This window comes from Ciconia boyciana, chromosome 16 (genome assembly GCF_034638445.1).
Source record: "Ciconia boyciana chromosome 16, ASM3463844v1, whole genome shotgun sequence".
In the NCBI taxonomy this organism is placed as follows: domain Eukaryota; kingdom Metazoa; phylum Chordata; class Aves; order Ciconiiformes; family Ciconiidae; genus Ciconia; species Ciconia boyciana.
In genome coordinates this window covers 1,167,718-1,184,017 of record NC_132949.1, presented here as the reverse complement: position 1 = coordinate 1,184,017, position 16,300 = coordinate 1,167,718, and the positions used below count along the sequence as shown (strand labels likewise).

Sequence of the window (16,300 nt, the reverse complement as noted above, 5' to 3'; positions counted from 1 at the left end):
AGCCACTGTATTTTCATTAGGGAGACTGGAAGTCCTGCCAGCCCACAGAAAAGCATTTTAATTTACACATAAACTGAGATTTATCTTATTGCACAGTTACATTATACTGTCAGAAAACATTAAAAAAACATCACTGTGCAGTTCTAGGCCCTCTCTTTCAACTGTGAATCTTACTGGTGCACACTGATTATGGGGCTGCTAGATCCAAAGCCTAGATCTGGTGTTTTCTGGTGTTTTCTGGTGTTTTCTCTTGGAGAGCAGGTTTGGGGAAATAATCAGATTTTCAAATCCTAGCTTTGCCCATACCATTATCTCAGTTTCACTGCAGTTTAGGCATTGCTTGGTGATCATCAGATAACCCTGGCTTTTATCAGTTGAAGGTGCAGAAAATACAGGTTAGACTTCAACGGGAAATCTGGATACCACACGGGTCAGGCCAGACTGCACCAGTGAAATCAGCAACAGTGAGCTCTTCCTTTCAATTCATCTTTAGGTAATTAGTGTGGCTTCTTACTCTTTGTCCTAAAAAGAATTACAGGAAGAAACTCCCCACCTTTTCCCAAAGCTTTTGTTTCTGAACACCTTACCAGCCCTAAACCAAGAAGCTACCGAGACCGTGGCAGGTTCACCCTCTCTGGTGCAGTTAACTGGGACGGCTGCTTGAGTGGCCACTGGCAGGGAGCACCTAAAGCCACTATGGTGAAAGTGCTAGAAAGCAACACCGGAGCTTACCCCACTTGGTGGATGTGCATGCCCTTGTTGGTGGGGCTGGCAGGGGCAGACTGAGTCAGCGAGGAGGTGTCGAGGATGCGCTGGGGGCGAGCATTTACCGTTGCCTAGAGAAAAAACACAGCAGAGTCCTGAACAGCCAAGACTGCGGAACACCACACACAGTTGTTTATGATCTCATACAATTGCACACCTGGGGTTAAATGAAGTTAAGCTCTCCATCAGTGTGCGTGTGGGTGTTTAAAAATGTCTATGAAAAAAGCCCCTGTGCAGTTCCCAACGCATAAGATGATTTCACTACTTTTTCAGCCAGAAAACACTTACCAGAAAGTACCCTTCTGTTACCTACAGGGAAATGGCTTTGACTAACACCTAAGCCTTTTCCCTAAATCAGTTGCAGCCTATGACCTGTACCAGCACTTCAAAACAAGCCGCCACCGGGCAGGCAGACAGCCCGGGGGTTCCCTTCAGCAACCAGGCTTTCCCTCCCACCTCGCGACTGCAGGTCGCAGTCCTTACCACAACCATCGTTCAAGCACACATTCTGACCCTGATTTCACGTTCGAGTCTGAACTCTCCTTGTAAATCCAGCAGCCGCCTGAAACTGCCTCCTGTTGCTGCTCCATCTCCCCTAATGAGAGCTGAGCTTTTCCAGAGTTTGTCAGAGGATGCCCTTTCCAGCAGCACCACAACAGCTCGTATGGGGAAGGCAGGGGATTTACATGGTCGGGTTGCTCCGAGCTCTACAAACACAGCCAGTCCCCCTGCAAAACAGTACCCTGGCACTCAGCCACCAGCCAGAAGAGACCTGTTTGTGAAGAGCCTGAGAAGTTCTTACCCTTTCTCCAAGGGAAGGCCTCAAACGCAAGCCAAGGGAAAGGCAGCGAGAAGTGCACAGGCAGCTACATCACTGTCTCACACTCCTCCAGGCTGAGCACGCTGCTCACACCGTGCAAACAAGCCTCCCCTTTAGAAAGGGAGAAGTCCTCCCTTGCTTACGGACTCCTTTCCTCCTCTTCTGCATTACCCCGCCTTCTGTGAAATGTTAGAAGTTATTTCAATATGTGAGAAATTTCAAAAGGAAGCCCCAGACTGGCACAGAAAACCTGGAGGGACAAATACGGCCATCCCACAGGCAAGCTGACTTTTATCACCTCTTCAAGCACTATGAAAATCCACATCTCAGCACAGGAGCCGAGGGGGGTTCTCAGGTGATGACACTAGGGCTTGTAGCCAGCAGAAACCAAGCTAAGACCAGCAGCTACTGAAACACAGAGCACACAAAGAGCAAGAGCTGTATGCGTGGTCTTCTGGAGCCCAGACAGCTAACGAGCCTTTTATAAGTTAACGCCTTTACAAGGCAGAACCAACAACCATCGTGAACAATGGTATCTGTCTTGGCACTCAAAGCCCACACGTGTCTGCGGCAGAGAGAAATTTGAGGTGCTTGCGCTTGGGAGACGCTCTGCCCTCTCCCTGCAGGGGCCAAAAGGCCTTTTAAGATGACCTCTGCTTCTGCCTTCCTCAAACGACCCAGTGAGGTTTTCGCCTCCCTCGCTTCCACAGGGTTCAAGCCCTCCTGACCATCGTCTGTTCGGCTCCAAGGGGTAGGAGCGGTGATGACCGTCACCATACAGCACACCTACACCCCAGCAAGCAGCAGATTGCTACAGCTGGGAAGGCAAGTGCCATGACCTCCGGTTAGCCTGGCTGCCCCCGAGCCAGCCTCCTCGTACAAGACAAGCTCATTTTATGTGTTCTTTTCCTCCTTTTCACATAGGGGTGGGAGGGGTCCTAAAGGTCACTCAGCTCCCCATCACTCAGGAATGCAGTGGGGTCTCCGGTGAGCAGACGTTACTACACGGGGCTGGGACAGACGATCACACCATGAGAATGGAAAGAAAGCAGAAACAATTTAGCAACTAGTGACATATTATTATTCATAACTAATTTTAATTAGTCACAGAAGGCTCAGTTTTAAGATTCTCGCAGTCAGGTCTCTGTCACCTGAAATAGGTCAGGTCACCTTGTTTCACAGCAGAGGGACAAGGTCAGCTAACGATAATTTGCTGAACGGGTACGCAGAGAGATGAGTGTGGCAGACAGCCTTCCTTTTCCTGGGAAAAATAAAAAAGCAATTTCTTTTCTGAAGGCAGCGAGCAGTGTGAGGGCCGCCGTTCAGTGATAGGACAGCATGTTTTGCTGGGGCAGCAGCTCCCCATTTCCCAGGGATTTGCTCCTCTGCCAGTCAAATCATCTCTTTTCAGGAGGGGAGATGGTAATTCATAATTTTGCAAATTGACTCCAGGTTAAAAAAAAATTAAAAAAGGAGCACACTGTCAGAATTACTTGCTGATGCACAGAAAATCCTGAACCAAGTGATGCCGTGGAGGAGTAACTCCTGGGATAATTCAGCCTCGAGCCTTCCATTAAAAACAGCTGGATGAAGCAACCTGGGAGGAAGCAAACTTTCCTCAATTAATTGTGATTTCAAAAAGTCTTAAAAGGCCAGCATTGCTTACTGGCTCCTTTTTGTTTGTTTTGGTACAGGCAAAAAGTGTGGTTTGGGTTTTTTAAAAGATCGGGCTGGGAATGAGAGTTGTACCATTCCAACCTACATCATAAATATAAATCACAACACCGCCGCAATCTGTGAGAGAACTAGCAATGTCTAATCAGCCCATGAAACAAAACGGCGTATTTCACATCCAGGAAGCATGCACGTCTGTGCAACCTACTCACCGGCTGCTCAGAAAGACATCACCCTATTTAAAGACCACTGGAGTTCTCCTGTAGATAAAGATCTATATTCACGGCTCTTAAAAAACCTGAATAGGACTGGTCTCATCTGAAAACAAAAATTCTGCTTTAAATTCACACAGTGCCTTGCAAATAACTATTTTACAAATGCAGACTCTTAAACTGGACTTTTGCACTGCCACAAAACTCACAGTACTGGCCCTGTGTTTTACTGCAGGGGATTAAAAAGCGTGGCGATATCTACTTCTGCTAAGCTCTCCAACCACACTGCTCTCAATGTGTTGTCTGATCACCCATCAGGGCAACTGAGCTACATGGCTAACACCTCCCTGGTACAAAATATGTTTAAAAATCATAAAGACTTAAAGCACAGGGCTTGGCAACATTTTGAGGCTAACTATGTAGTTCACCAAAAATGAAGATGCAGTTCACCGACAGCATCCAGAATTATAAGCCCATGGCTAATTTCTTCAGGTCTTTCAGCTAAAAAGCCCAACAGTCACAAGCGACGTCGTACGGATCGCAGTGCTGTGTTCAGTTGTGTTAATATAAGAAACCTTCAGCTGTCCAAGTTCCAAAATGAAGCCTCTTGTTCCTTGCATTTTGTATTAATTAGAACAAAAGGATTAAAACCCTAGAATATTCAAGTGCTGTACTTCCCCTGAAGCAGTATTTTTGTTTAAGCAAGAAAATCAACTTTTGTTTTTATTCCATGATGAAATTCAAACAACAAACTGAAAAACGCATCTTTTGCACATACTTGGGGGGACCAAAGGGCCCGCGGGCAGCATCCAGGCTGCTCCCTTTTACATCCAACAAAGCTTCATTAGCACCAAGGAGAGATCTCAGGATACAGTTAGCAAAAATTTAATTGTTGCTAATTTGCATTACACATCATACAACTCCCATAATCTGCCTGAGCTCACACCAGCAGAGACACGGAGTTCAGGCTGTAAATCCTGGCAGCATTGCTCACAGCAGGAGCTTTGTCCATAATGAAATGAATAAAGGCCAGATCATAACCCAGGATCTGAAGCCTTAACTTCCAGTTTGGTGGGCTGTTAATAGGATTTTTTTTTTTTTAAATTAAAAAAGCCTTTTTAGGAGCCACCTACGCCAGGTGGTACTGGCAAAAGCAAAGCCCACAATATCACGAAGCGCACAGCAGTCAGCCCACTACATATGCAGCTGCCCAAACTGCTGGACAAATTGCATTTTTAAATACTTTCCTTATGGATCTTATGGCTAAGGCAAAGGAGAACAAGTAAGTTTTGTTCACTGAAGCATCCCCAGATAAAAATCTTCGTAAATGGGAATGCTTCTTTTATTATTTTGCAAAACCATTTGAAAAGCCATTGCCTTAGAAAGCCAGGGACAGAGCAGCTGTCTGAGAAGCAGAGCATGAGATGCATGATACCCACCCACTTGAGCTTTTGGACTCCATTCAGTACCAAGACATCTAGGCCCAAACTTGTCAGAATCAACAGAGAATTTACCAAACCAGTCATAACATTCACTACGGGTATCACAACATCCTGATCAAAATTCCTGCTGGCTAAGCAGACCCATAGCAGTGCTAGTGAAGACATCTGCAGGGCACAGCAGCATCTTTATTAATATTTATACATCTCTTTCCACTAGCAAGGGAGTGAGTCCTGAAAAAATATTTAAGACAGGAAAAGCAGTGCTGGTTCCTCTTTATATCCCTTTTAATCCCGTAGTAGGAGTAACATTTCATTTTGCAAAGAGCCTTCCAAAATACAAAATCGAAATAGTTTCATGCATCTAGAGCAGAGAGGGGGAAATCTTTCACCTTTTCTTTTTCTTATTCACCTCAGTTTTGGCACCTCCAGCCCGACAGTAATTTGTTGTACATCTGAATCATCAGGGAAGGGCTGACCTCACTGCCCCCACTGTCAAAATAATTCTCTATCCCAAACCCCAGACTTTGCCACTCACTCACATGTATACTTAAAACAAATAGGAGAGTTCAAATAAGTAACTATTTTCTCAATAGAAAATCAGATTTAAAAGCGAGAAATCTCTAAGGCATTAAAATGGTAGTGCACAATGCTGGCATCTCTTACTGCCACTTTAGCTTAGAAGCCTAAGTCTGAAGATTTAGGATTATTCACTGGCAATCATCAGTAAGAGACGTCATCTTGCATTGCAATGGCTCATGGTCTTGATGCTAGAGCAACTAGAAAGCACGTGGGGAGGACTGCGTTCAGACAGCTTTCCAACACCACCGACTGGGGCAGAAGGGGGAAGGCAGTTGGTGAGAAGATGTTCTGGGGTGGCCTGGTGCTTCGTTTCAGACGGAAGGTGAGGGTGCTTCTACAGCTCCCTAAGCTGGCAATTCTGAATCAGCAGTGATGGCAGCCTCCAGGGACATCTTGTCACCCTTGGAGGATGAAATGTGATGAGGATGGTGGTTTAGGCGGATTAGGCCTGGGTTGAAGGGGTGAGTAGTGGCAGGGGTGTCTGCATGCTGACTCACATGTACTAGTTCACCTGGATTGGAGAGCCGTTGTGGCTTCAGTCTGCAGGCCAGTCCCACTTGCATAATCTAAATCAGTTTGCAAACGGATAATTTAATGAAGTATATTTAAGGTTTCCCCCAGGGACTGATCTAGATAAGTAGACTTCTAAACAAGACCTACCTTCTAAGGTCTGTACCTAATTTACATCCTAAAACAACCCCAGGCCCTCCCCCATTTATTTATTTTACCTGGTCAAGAGTTCATATGAGTGTTTATCATTTTGAAACATTAAAAGCTCCTTCTGCAATAGATCCAGACTGAACTAGGACCACTTACCAGAGCCCTCCAAGGGATCTATTCAGTTCACTCTACCTATGCTTTGCCTAAGCATGAAAAAAAAGTAACATGCAAAAGCTTCACAGACACACATGAACACAGAAAGGCATACCTTGTAGGCAATACTGTTGAGAACTTTCATAGCCAAGTCGGAGACATCAGGATAGGGGTCAGCAGCTAGGTGAAGGAGTACTCTCCAAATTTGTGTATAAACACTGTTGAAACTCACACCTAAAATAATAAAAAACAAAACAAAAAACAAAGCCCCACAAGCACATGACAATCCATCAACTCAAACTCTTTGATCTTATGTGAGAAAATTCATTAGAACTCCAAATATCACAATGACATCTAAGAAAACATCAAGAGAAGAGCTCAAAAACACCCTATGTGGGCATTTTGCCTCCATTTTGTCTTTCTTTGTGAACTCTGCAAGGGCTTGTACAATGAAAGTGGGAGAAAAAAATAAATTAAAGATTACCCAAATAAGCTTCAAGTGAACTGCTAGTTTTCTAGGCTCCTGAAGCAAATAATCTGAAGAAGCCAATGGAAGACCAGATAATGTCTTTGGAGTTCCTGAGCTACAATACTAAATGGTATAAAACCACACTTACTGGCTTATATTTTTTATGGTTATTTTTATTGCTGTTTTAAGCATTAATACTCAGCTTGAATGTTCAGGGTTTTATATATTCTACAAGATTACTAAACATCTAAATGCTAAAAATGAAGCTTTAGGACCTGTACCTTTGAGAAGCAGTAAGTCTAACTCAGCCTTTCCTATTGACATTTGTATCAATTCCTCCATTGCCAATTTGTTATTTAATGAGAATAACTGCTCTTTGGTATTTCAGCAGAAGGGACCGACAGATTCAAAGTACGAATCAAATTAATAAGCATTTGCAACAACTGACAAAATTCTGTGAACATTTTATTTTGCTGCTTTTAAGGCGAATCTTTAATTTGTTATTCTTTCCCCTAACCCTCACGATGCCTAATAGTTGTAACACCGTTGTTTGGGAGTTGAGCCATTTGGACAATATTAAAGTGGTTGCACTAACAAAAAAAGGAACTAAAATAGGGATTTCAGATGAGTCACAATCAATGGTAAATGACAGATCAAGCTGTTACTGCATTTCCTTTCATGTTTCTGGAGGCATCTAAATATAAAGTGTTAAGTTAGGAAGAAAGGGTTCCTTGGTCAACAAGCAGCTTCTCACCTTGCAGAGCTGCTAAACCTCATCCTCAAACCACAGAAAAGAGACTTGGACAGTCCAGGTTTGAATTTTGGCTGAAGAAGGCAAGTAGTGCACGGTAATATTTTTCAGGAGTATGCACGCTGCACTTCATATGCTTGTCTGTATTAGCCAAGGGAATCTTTCTTCTGCCAGAAAAATTCCCCAGCACGTGAGAAAGCATTCTGCAAAAGGCAAAGGCAATAATCTAACTCCATCCTCTCATTCGACCAGCAAAGAAAAGGGGGTCTCACTCAGCTTGACATCCAAAGGATTTTCCAAGTGACGTCTACTTACAGCATTTCACGCAGAAATCTCACAAATATTTATGACGGCACCACTTGGACAGTGCTACCCATTTGCCAGGGGCTACCTATACAACAGACTCCTATAGCCAATCCTAACCTTTCCAAGATGGGGAAGATACAGGGCCTGACAAAGATTCAACAATATTAAATCTACCTAGGAAAAATGAAGAAGTTGATAATCCAAGAAAGCAATAACTGTCAAGATAACAGTAGAGTCAAAGGGCACTGATCTGTCATATTTGGTTTATGCCAGCTGAAGATAGAGCCCAAAGTATATGAAATCAAGGAATTCTTGAGCACGGCATGCACGAATTGAGCAGAACTGACTTAGGACGGTGCAGATCCAAGTTCAGGTTTTGGCTTTGGTCATAATAGGCAAAAGTAATTGTCTTTTTCAGAAGCTCTTGTGTCTGTGTTTAATGTAAAGAAAATGTCAATACACAACAAAGTAAGTCTCTGCTCAGAAGAGGGTTAGGCCTCCCAACCATAAAGGATGCTCGTCTGTCTTCTCCAGGCTTCTGACCATTTAGGTTTTATTTTTGCAACTGCCATGTTCGTCCTGGAAGCTTCTATTACCAGGGAAAGAAAAAGGGGAGGGGGAAGGAGAAAGAGCAAGAGAGGGAGAGAGAGAAAGTGCTATAAGCTGTGGGAGGAAAAAAAGCCCAGCCACTGAAGCAGCTAGCCAGGTAATGTCGTCCGAGGTCTGCTCAGAGCTCTACCTCCTACATTTTGTCCTGTGCTAGAAGTTACATAAAGACCGATGGGAAATCTGAATGGCTTGATTTCTTTTAAAGCCCTTGAAAGACAGTAAAAAGAAAGGGAGAGAAAGGGAGAGCAAGAGGGTACCCATCAGTTTTTCCAGTGTCTCTGATAACCACCTCACTCGTGACGCAGTCATAAAGAAAAAGCCCAACGACATTTTTAATACATCTAAGCGTCATGAAGAAACAAATTTAAAACAGAACTGCGCCAGTGCAATTCCTCATTTGCTCAGCAGCCTTTGAAAAGAACAGAGGGAATTTCTACAAAAGCATCTCGGGCTCAGAGCTGGTGCTCGAAGGACCGGCCCTTTCTTCTGCCATCCTCCCCCCACCCATGTCAGTGTTGTTCATTGCACTGATTCAATCGAGTGACACGTCTGACAGAGCTCCTTGTAAAATCCTGAGCACTGGAGTCGGTGGGATAATGGAAGGCAGCAGAGGTGGCAGGAGGAACAGCAGCTTGATTTCATGTAATGGACTAAAATGCAAAAAATATCCATGAGATGCAAACAGAGAGCCGAGCAAGGGGGACGTGGTGTTAATCTAAGCAGACAGCTCTGTAATTAGTCAGCCTGATTCAAAGCCAGTTAAATGGACCTTGCAGTATAGATTTACGTTTACAAAATGATTCCTCTCTGCTAAGAATGTCAAAAATAAATTGCCTGCCTTTACTGATGACTTTGATTTTCTTTGCATATGCATAACTCTTAGTCCAATTTAACAGCAAGCATCATGCAACGGCCCCGAGGAAGGGACCTGGCTGAGGTCCTGCAGCCGGGTCACTGAGTACACGACGGGTAGAACCATGTTGGATGCAAAAATGAATGCTAATGTTTTTATTTATTCTTTTTGTTTTGCCAGGCTTTCACAGGGTTTCTTTCTAATCCCCTGTAAAAATCACTGCAGTGATTTTAAGCCTTGATCTCCAGAAGGCGCAGTCCACTCCCCACCCAGCACAGCAGCAAAAGCTGACCAGCAGCTGAACGGGCGCTGCCGCCCGCCTCGGCCCGGGGACAGCTCCTGCGCCTGCACACCCCGCCTGCAGGGAAAGGCAAGTTTCGGACCGGCATGCCATGAAACATACAGGTGAAATATTTCAGACTGAACGGCACCCGGGGACTCGGGTATCTGCTTCCCATCGATGCTAATCCCACCTGCTTTGTAAATGCGTATCCCACAACTCTCTCCTCTTCCCGTGAACGACACAGAAGGTCCTGCGAGAGCTACTCAGATGAAGGGAACACCTGAACCGGATCGCTCTCTGAACTCTACTTCGGCAAATGTGGGCGGCAGCCTGTTCCTTAGAGGAACAGCAAATCAGCATTTCTTGCACAGACCTCACAGCCTGCAAGCTGGTCTCTGCACGGGGCCATGCAAAGAGGTTCTTGCACACTCCAGCCCCTGACGGCAATTCAAACGGCAAAGCATGAGCTTTTTAATGTTCCAACAGAAACCAGAAGCAGCTCATTAGGAAAAAGTATGTTCCCTCAGAGCAGGTACTTCCCCTGGACCAGGGCTGTCATAGCCAACATGAACGCAGCCCACCACGACCAGCCCATGCCACGTCTCTTTATCTTTTCCATGGAGAACATGAATGAGGCCAGGGCAAATAACGGCACATTGGAGGGGGGGGGATAAAACCAAAAAAACCAACCATGTTCCTCTGTTCCCAGCTATCACACACTGACGCTTCTCTCCCCATCCTGGTTTCCCTGTTGCCTCAGCAAGACCACACAAACTGGTTTCTGGCTTACTGAGCTATGCAGTATTGTCCCTGGCCGCTGCGTTAGGCTCCTCCATCTCGCTTCCATAATGCTGGGTAAATAGCATGAACTGACAGGAAACCTCGACATCAAGCTTCCATTTCCAAAACCCACTCAGATCCCTGTATTTTGCTACTAGGCAAGTTACTATTTATAAATACTGCTGGTTGACCAGTTACTTCTCATTATGATTGTGCATTTAAATATATTGCCTAGTGACAGAGAAGGAGGCTCTACCTGTCCCAACACTCACTCTCTTAACTTGCTGCGGCTCACCGTCCGCCTACATCCCGCGCTTTCCTCATCCTCACTGCAGTAACCTCCTGCTGTAAGCGTTACTTCAAGGTAGCTCTTCAGAACAGATCCTGTGACGTGGCAAATAGTTCTCTGCCCCCAGCCTCTCCTGCTGGCAAAGAGAACCATTCCCCAGCATTTCATCGCTCCAAGATTTATTTTCCTCCTTCTTTGATCATTCCTTAATATGATCTTTCCAGCGATGCTCTCTGCAGGACAAAGACTTTAATCATGCAGTTTGAATATGAATAATCAGCCTCAAGGTATGCAAACCCCCCATCTTAATTCCTTCCATTTTCCTATCTTAAAACTAACCTAAACTAAAAATTTCCAGGACACCAAGATTAATGACTAGGTGTATGGAAAAAGTAGCAAGGCTTAGCTTCCCATCCAAACTGATGTCTTTGTTGACTAACCAAAAACTGCCTCTTGCCAGCTTGAAAATGCGGGCCAGAAATAAATGTCTCTTCTGGTAACAGGACTGTCTGGCCAAGGAACAGCCTGCCAGAAAGCAGCACACCTAGACTAAAAGTATGTGTTGCGTTTGGGGGAGGCACTACACGGGGGCATTTGGCCTATAGTTAGCTAGGAAGCTGTTTGTAAGGTGGAACAAGAAGGAACGGAGAGGTTTTGCTCAAGTTTATGGGAAGAAGGACGTCGTATGATGCCGCAATGTCAGTAAAGTGGATAGACTGATCCAGAATAATCCCTCTAGCACCATGTTCCTCAAATCGCAAGAGGGGAAGAAAGCCCTGAACATCAGTGAATCAACCTAGGGAATGCAGAGTACAGAATACAGAATTAAACTGTGGTTGAAAATTTCTACTTTTGTTATTACAGACTAGATTTCTGCTTTGGTTTGATTCTACCCATGTGCCCAAAGCATCCTTTTTACTGCTCTGCCTGTCTCAAATACTTGGCAGAGTCACTACTGCAGAGCCAAATCACCATTACTTCTTCCAAAAGAGAGTAGAGCAAAACATTTCTTCAGCCAAGACAAGTCTATCACCCAGGTGGGCTCCTCTCGAGTTACCCACTCCTGCTAGCAGTATAGCAGTATTTTATCGCACACTAAAACTTTAAAGAAAGGGGTTAATCTGAGTGTGGGCTGGCTGTGCAGCAGCCGCAGCACTACTGAGAGTGGCTGGAGCTGACGACGTTTTGAAAACTCTTCCCTTGGGGAGCAGGAGAGAGCAAGCTGGAAGATGGTGATTCTTCAGTAGAAATGAAAAAGGCCCAGCTTTCAGCAGGCAAATGCTGAAGGTAATGGGATTCTGTGTGAGTTATGAATTTTAAACACTTCTGTAAGCTCTGTCGTTTCCAGCTGGATATGAGCTCTTCTGATTGAACAGGAATGAGGGAGGCTTTGGAGAACTGCTCTTTTTGTTTTCCTAGGTCTCCCTCACTCATCTCCAGCTCATCTCTGGATTCTTTTCGAACTGTGCTGCAAAGCTCTTGTGAGACGCACACAAGCCATCAAAAGCAGACACCAGTTTGCACCAGTGGAAATGAGGAAAACTCAAGTTCTAGCTTAAGATGGAGAAAAATCTCCTAACGTTCCTGTCATGCTCTAGAAGCTCCAATTTCATTACCTACACTCAAAAGTGAACGAATTTATCAAGTTTCTAATGAACACATGGCTTTAAACTGCCACAGGGGCTCAAGAGTTACAGTCCCAGAATGTTTCAACTCAGGAGAGCCAAATCACCATTACTTCTTCCAGAAATACAGAGTAGAGCAAAAAGTTTCTTCAGTCAAGGCAAGTCTCTCACCCAGGTGGACTCCTCTCCGAGTTATACCACTCTTTTTTCACTGATTTTTGAAGGCTAGAAAAATATGGGCACATTTACTGATTTCAAAGAAAATACACAGACCTCCCCCAGGACTTCTCTGCCGCATACTGCCTCCCCTGCTCCCGGAAAGAGCCCGTTCCAAAAGCCAGGTCCTTCTGCATGTTGTCTGTGTTATCATCCCACGGTTTAGATTGTTTGAAAAACCTCAGCTAGTTAAAAGCAATGCTGTTGTAGCAATCGGACACGACTGGGAAAGTTACTTGAAAAACAACTGAGTTGAACTAGCTTAATAAAAACATTCCAGTTTTGTTCTAGAAAAGAAACGCAAATAATCCATTGCACGCAAATCAGCCATGCACTGCATAAATACAAGTAAAATTTCCTTTCCTTCTGTGCTATAGCTCTTCGCAGAGTTCAGTACATTACCCAGAGAGTCAGATTCCGGGAGAGAAAGGGACTGTTGAGCGGTGTTAAAAAGTTCAGTGCTGTTACTGATGTTACAGCTGCTTATCCGGGAGGAAATAATGGAGAGGGGATTGGAGGCAGCGGGATCAGCCACGGAACTTTTTGCACAAAAGCAGATTTCTATGAAATACTCAGTCTTTTTGCTTTTAAGACACAGCCTGGGATTTCTTCTTTTTTATGTCCTATTTTAACAATGCATATATAAACCTGCATAAGAAATTAGCTAGGTAAGGCTTCCTTGGATGAGTAACACAGTAAAGTGGCTGTGCTGTATAGAAATACAAGCTACGTGAAAAATAACCAGGGGAAGCAGTTAGTGCCAGTGTGCCCAACTGGTACGTCCATGCGATGGGGAGTCCTTGCTTTCCTTCTCTAGCCAATGAAACTGCAGTGGACGTGAAATTCCTGTATACGCTACATTTTTGTGCTCAAATTCCTAACAGGACTGCTGTCCGTCCCAGTGAAGCGTGCAGCTGGAGCCAACAGCTCTCGTTTCCAGTCCCTCCATCAGAGCAGGAGGGACTCTGCTCTGCCTATAGCCTAACCAAACACAAGCGTAGCGTTTCTAGCATTACGAGAAATTTTGTTGGATTAAGATCTAGCAGGAGCTAAGATCCAAACTTTCCACAAAAGCTAGTGCAAGCATGTGAAGAAAGGCGATGCCAAAAGAGGGGTAGGAGAGCCTTTACTCACCTATTAGTGAATTCAGAGAAGAGTAAGAGCTGACTCGTCTCATCTTGTCAATAGTCTCAAAGGACAGGATATACTCCTCATTCTCAGGGCTGCCCAAGGTGCTGCTGGCGCTGCTGCTGGTGCTGAGATTCCCAGGAGAAAACGCAACAGAGCTTCCAGCTGCCAAAAGAAAAGGGGGCAGATCTGAAACAAGAACTGGTGAGAGCACAATTTTTACCCAGGCGTAACAGCCCTTTTCTAAATCCTACAACACTCAGTGAAGGCGTAGGCAAATCCACAATGTCGCCTTTTAAACGCTGAATGTTTAAATACAGAGTAAGCATCAAGGGGTCAGAAATGAATCAGTTAAAAATCCATGTATGTTAGGAAATTGGAAGACAACTTTTTAGTCCCCAAACACTCAGAAAAATCGATACTAATGACTAGAAAACTGAAACTATTTATGAGGGGGCTTCTCATCTAAGCCCTTGGAGCTGGCAGCTGGATAATCTGGGCTACGACGTTAGTTTCAGCTCATGTTGTTTTGCACATGGTATTTCCTAGCTTGCAGGAGAAGCGGGGAAAAGAAGAGGCAAAGAAAAAGGAAATAATTTTGAGATGTCTCTTACATTCTTCATTCAGGCTGAGGTTCTGCAAGGACTTGTTCAGGTTCCTAGCTGTGGTAACTGCTCGGATGTTCCCGTAAGAGCTGACGGACCGCAGCCTCGGTGTACATGGACCATCTCGCACTGGTGTCAAACTCCCACCCTCTGTGGGTGCAACATTTAGCAATTATAGATGTAACCAAAGCAATCAGAGCCTTCTGGTTATTTCCCAGCAAATATATAACTAAAATACTACCAAAATGAACAGAATTCAGTCATTGCCCCTTAGGCTAAAACAGAATGAGGTATGACAAAGGATCCTCTGTGCACATAACCAGCAAGGACTGTGTGTCTCTGCTGTTTAGGCTGTGATTTTGTTACATCCAATAAAACCAGGTAAGCCGAGCCTTGCCAGTGCCTGCAGACTACCCAGAGAGGCATGATAACCCTTCTCTCCAGGTCGATGCTGGGCCACTGCCCAGACATTGTGCTAGGACACGCTGCTAGAGCAGACGCCATTTAGCAGGCAGCATTTGCAGGCTTCTGTCTGCTTCTGCTCATTAAAAATCTGGTAAATTTTCTCATTGTAAAGAGTTATGAAAATTCTGGTTTCCTCACCAAATTTCAGGCCTGGTTTCAACTCGTATTTTACCCGTGACCTGGGTACTTATTTCCCAAACTTTCTCATTTTCATTCCTGAATACACACACTACCATGGCTTCGGAATAGCTATTTTATTTCACTGCAGAGGTGGCTGCATTATGGTGGTGGGGCCAACGCTTCCAGTGCATCCTACCTATAAATACTGCAGGGTTCTGTTGGATAAGGAAAAGCACTATATAAACTGCATGTAATGTTTGTTTCCTGCAGCAAAAAGGACAAATGTGAAGAAGCTTATTTTCCAATATGGTCAAGTTATTCAGACAATAGGGAGATTAAACTACTCATTGCAGGGACAGCACATGCTCTTGTCTCCAAGCTTCCATTGCAACAGCCCCATTATCCTTCAAGATTTCCAATGTACTTAACATCTGAAGAAAACGTGAGGTTCACTAGGGCTTTTCATTCCCCACATAAAGCACTAGACACAACAACAGGGATGGGACCGTAGGCCCAGAGCATAAAGTTCTTCACTGCTTCTTGCCTGGTGCTTTACAGTAGCAAAGAGTATGGTTGGTTTGTTGTTCTGTGGTGAGGCTTCTCATTCGGTCAACATGATACTGAAGTTTCAGGTACGATTTGAGCGGGGGGGAAGCCTGGTAAGCCTGTCTACTGCCTCAACAAATATACTTCAATCTTGATCTGAAGGGAATCCCTTTGAATTTGACAGGGTGTGCAGTCTCTACAACTTGCTGGTGAGCTTTTAGATGGAGACTCAGCAGAGGATGCATTTCTCCAGTGCAGTACATTATAGTGCTAAACAGACATTTGAGCTACCCACCACGTCGTTCAACTTTGTAGCAACGGTACTGTTTGATAAATCACCACCACCAAGAATTTCATTGTGTTGGGCAAGCTCCTTAAATAAAAGCTTCCAAGTGCCTCAGGCCATACATCTCCTGCCCACAGGAACACAAAATACCTACCTGCGGCAGCTGGAGAAGGGAGAGGGTAATTCTTCTCTTCTTCCATAAACTGCAAGGCGACGGTGCAGAAATTGCTCTCGTACTGAACCACCAGGTGACTTAAAGCTACCACCAGCTCCTACGGAAAGGGCAGAAGAAACAGATATTTCATAGTTACGTAGGTCAGAAACAATGGATCAAAGGGAAGCACAGAACAAGATGGTCACTACTGTTGATATTAGCAGGTGGCCATCCAGACTAATAATTTTCCCTTCACTTCACAGATATGAACTGAAGAAAGCCAGAGCGCTCTGTTTCAAGTCTAGTTCTTCACAACTCTTTTATACCTGAACAGGCTCCCGCTACTCTTTGATTCTGCCCAATGTTGTCAAACTGATGCAGTGTCACAGAAGTACTGAACTGGAGACTAGCACCCAGCTCCCTCTGCTCCTGCGCATGCAGCACGCTCACCCATGAGAAGCGTGTGTTTCCTGCAGAGCAGCAATGAGCTGTGCCGAGGATCAGTGTCCT

The 16,300-nt window shown here is 44.7% G+C and overlaps 1 protein-coding gene across 5 annotated transcripts in view; it reads right to left on the bottom strand.

The window, feature by feature from the left end:
• Positions 1-16,300, bottom strand: part of RPTOR (regulatory associated protein of MTOR complex 1) — a 164,049-nt gene that overhangs the window by 38,826 nt on the left and 108,923 nt on the right. For 3 of the 5 annotated variants that reach the window (XM_072880878.1, XM_072880879.1, XM_072880882.1), the window contains 6 exons: positions 15,791-15,908; positions 14,229-14,369; positions 13,621-13,779; positions 6,421-6,539; positions 5,990-6,058; positions 733-836 (listed from right to left, as the gene is read on the bottom strand). In XM_072880878.1, the coding sequence (XP_072736979.1) occupies positions 733-836; positions 5,990-6,058; positions 6,421-6,539; positions 13,621-13,779; positions 14,229-14,369; positions 15,791-15,908 (710 nt within the window). The remainder of the gene's footprint in view (positions 1-732; positions 837-5,989; positions 6,059-6,420; positions 6,540-13,620; positions 13,780-14,228; positions 14,370-15,790; positions 15,909-16,300) is intronic. The other 2 variants (XM_072880880.1, XM_072880881.1) reach the window with 1 other exon arrangement.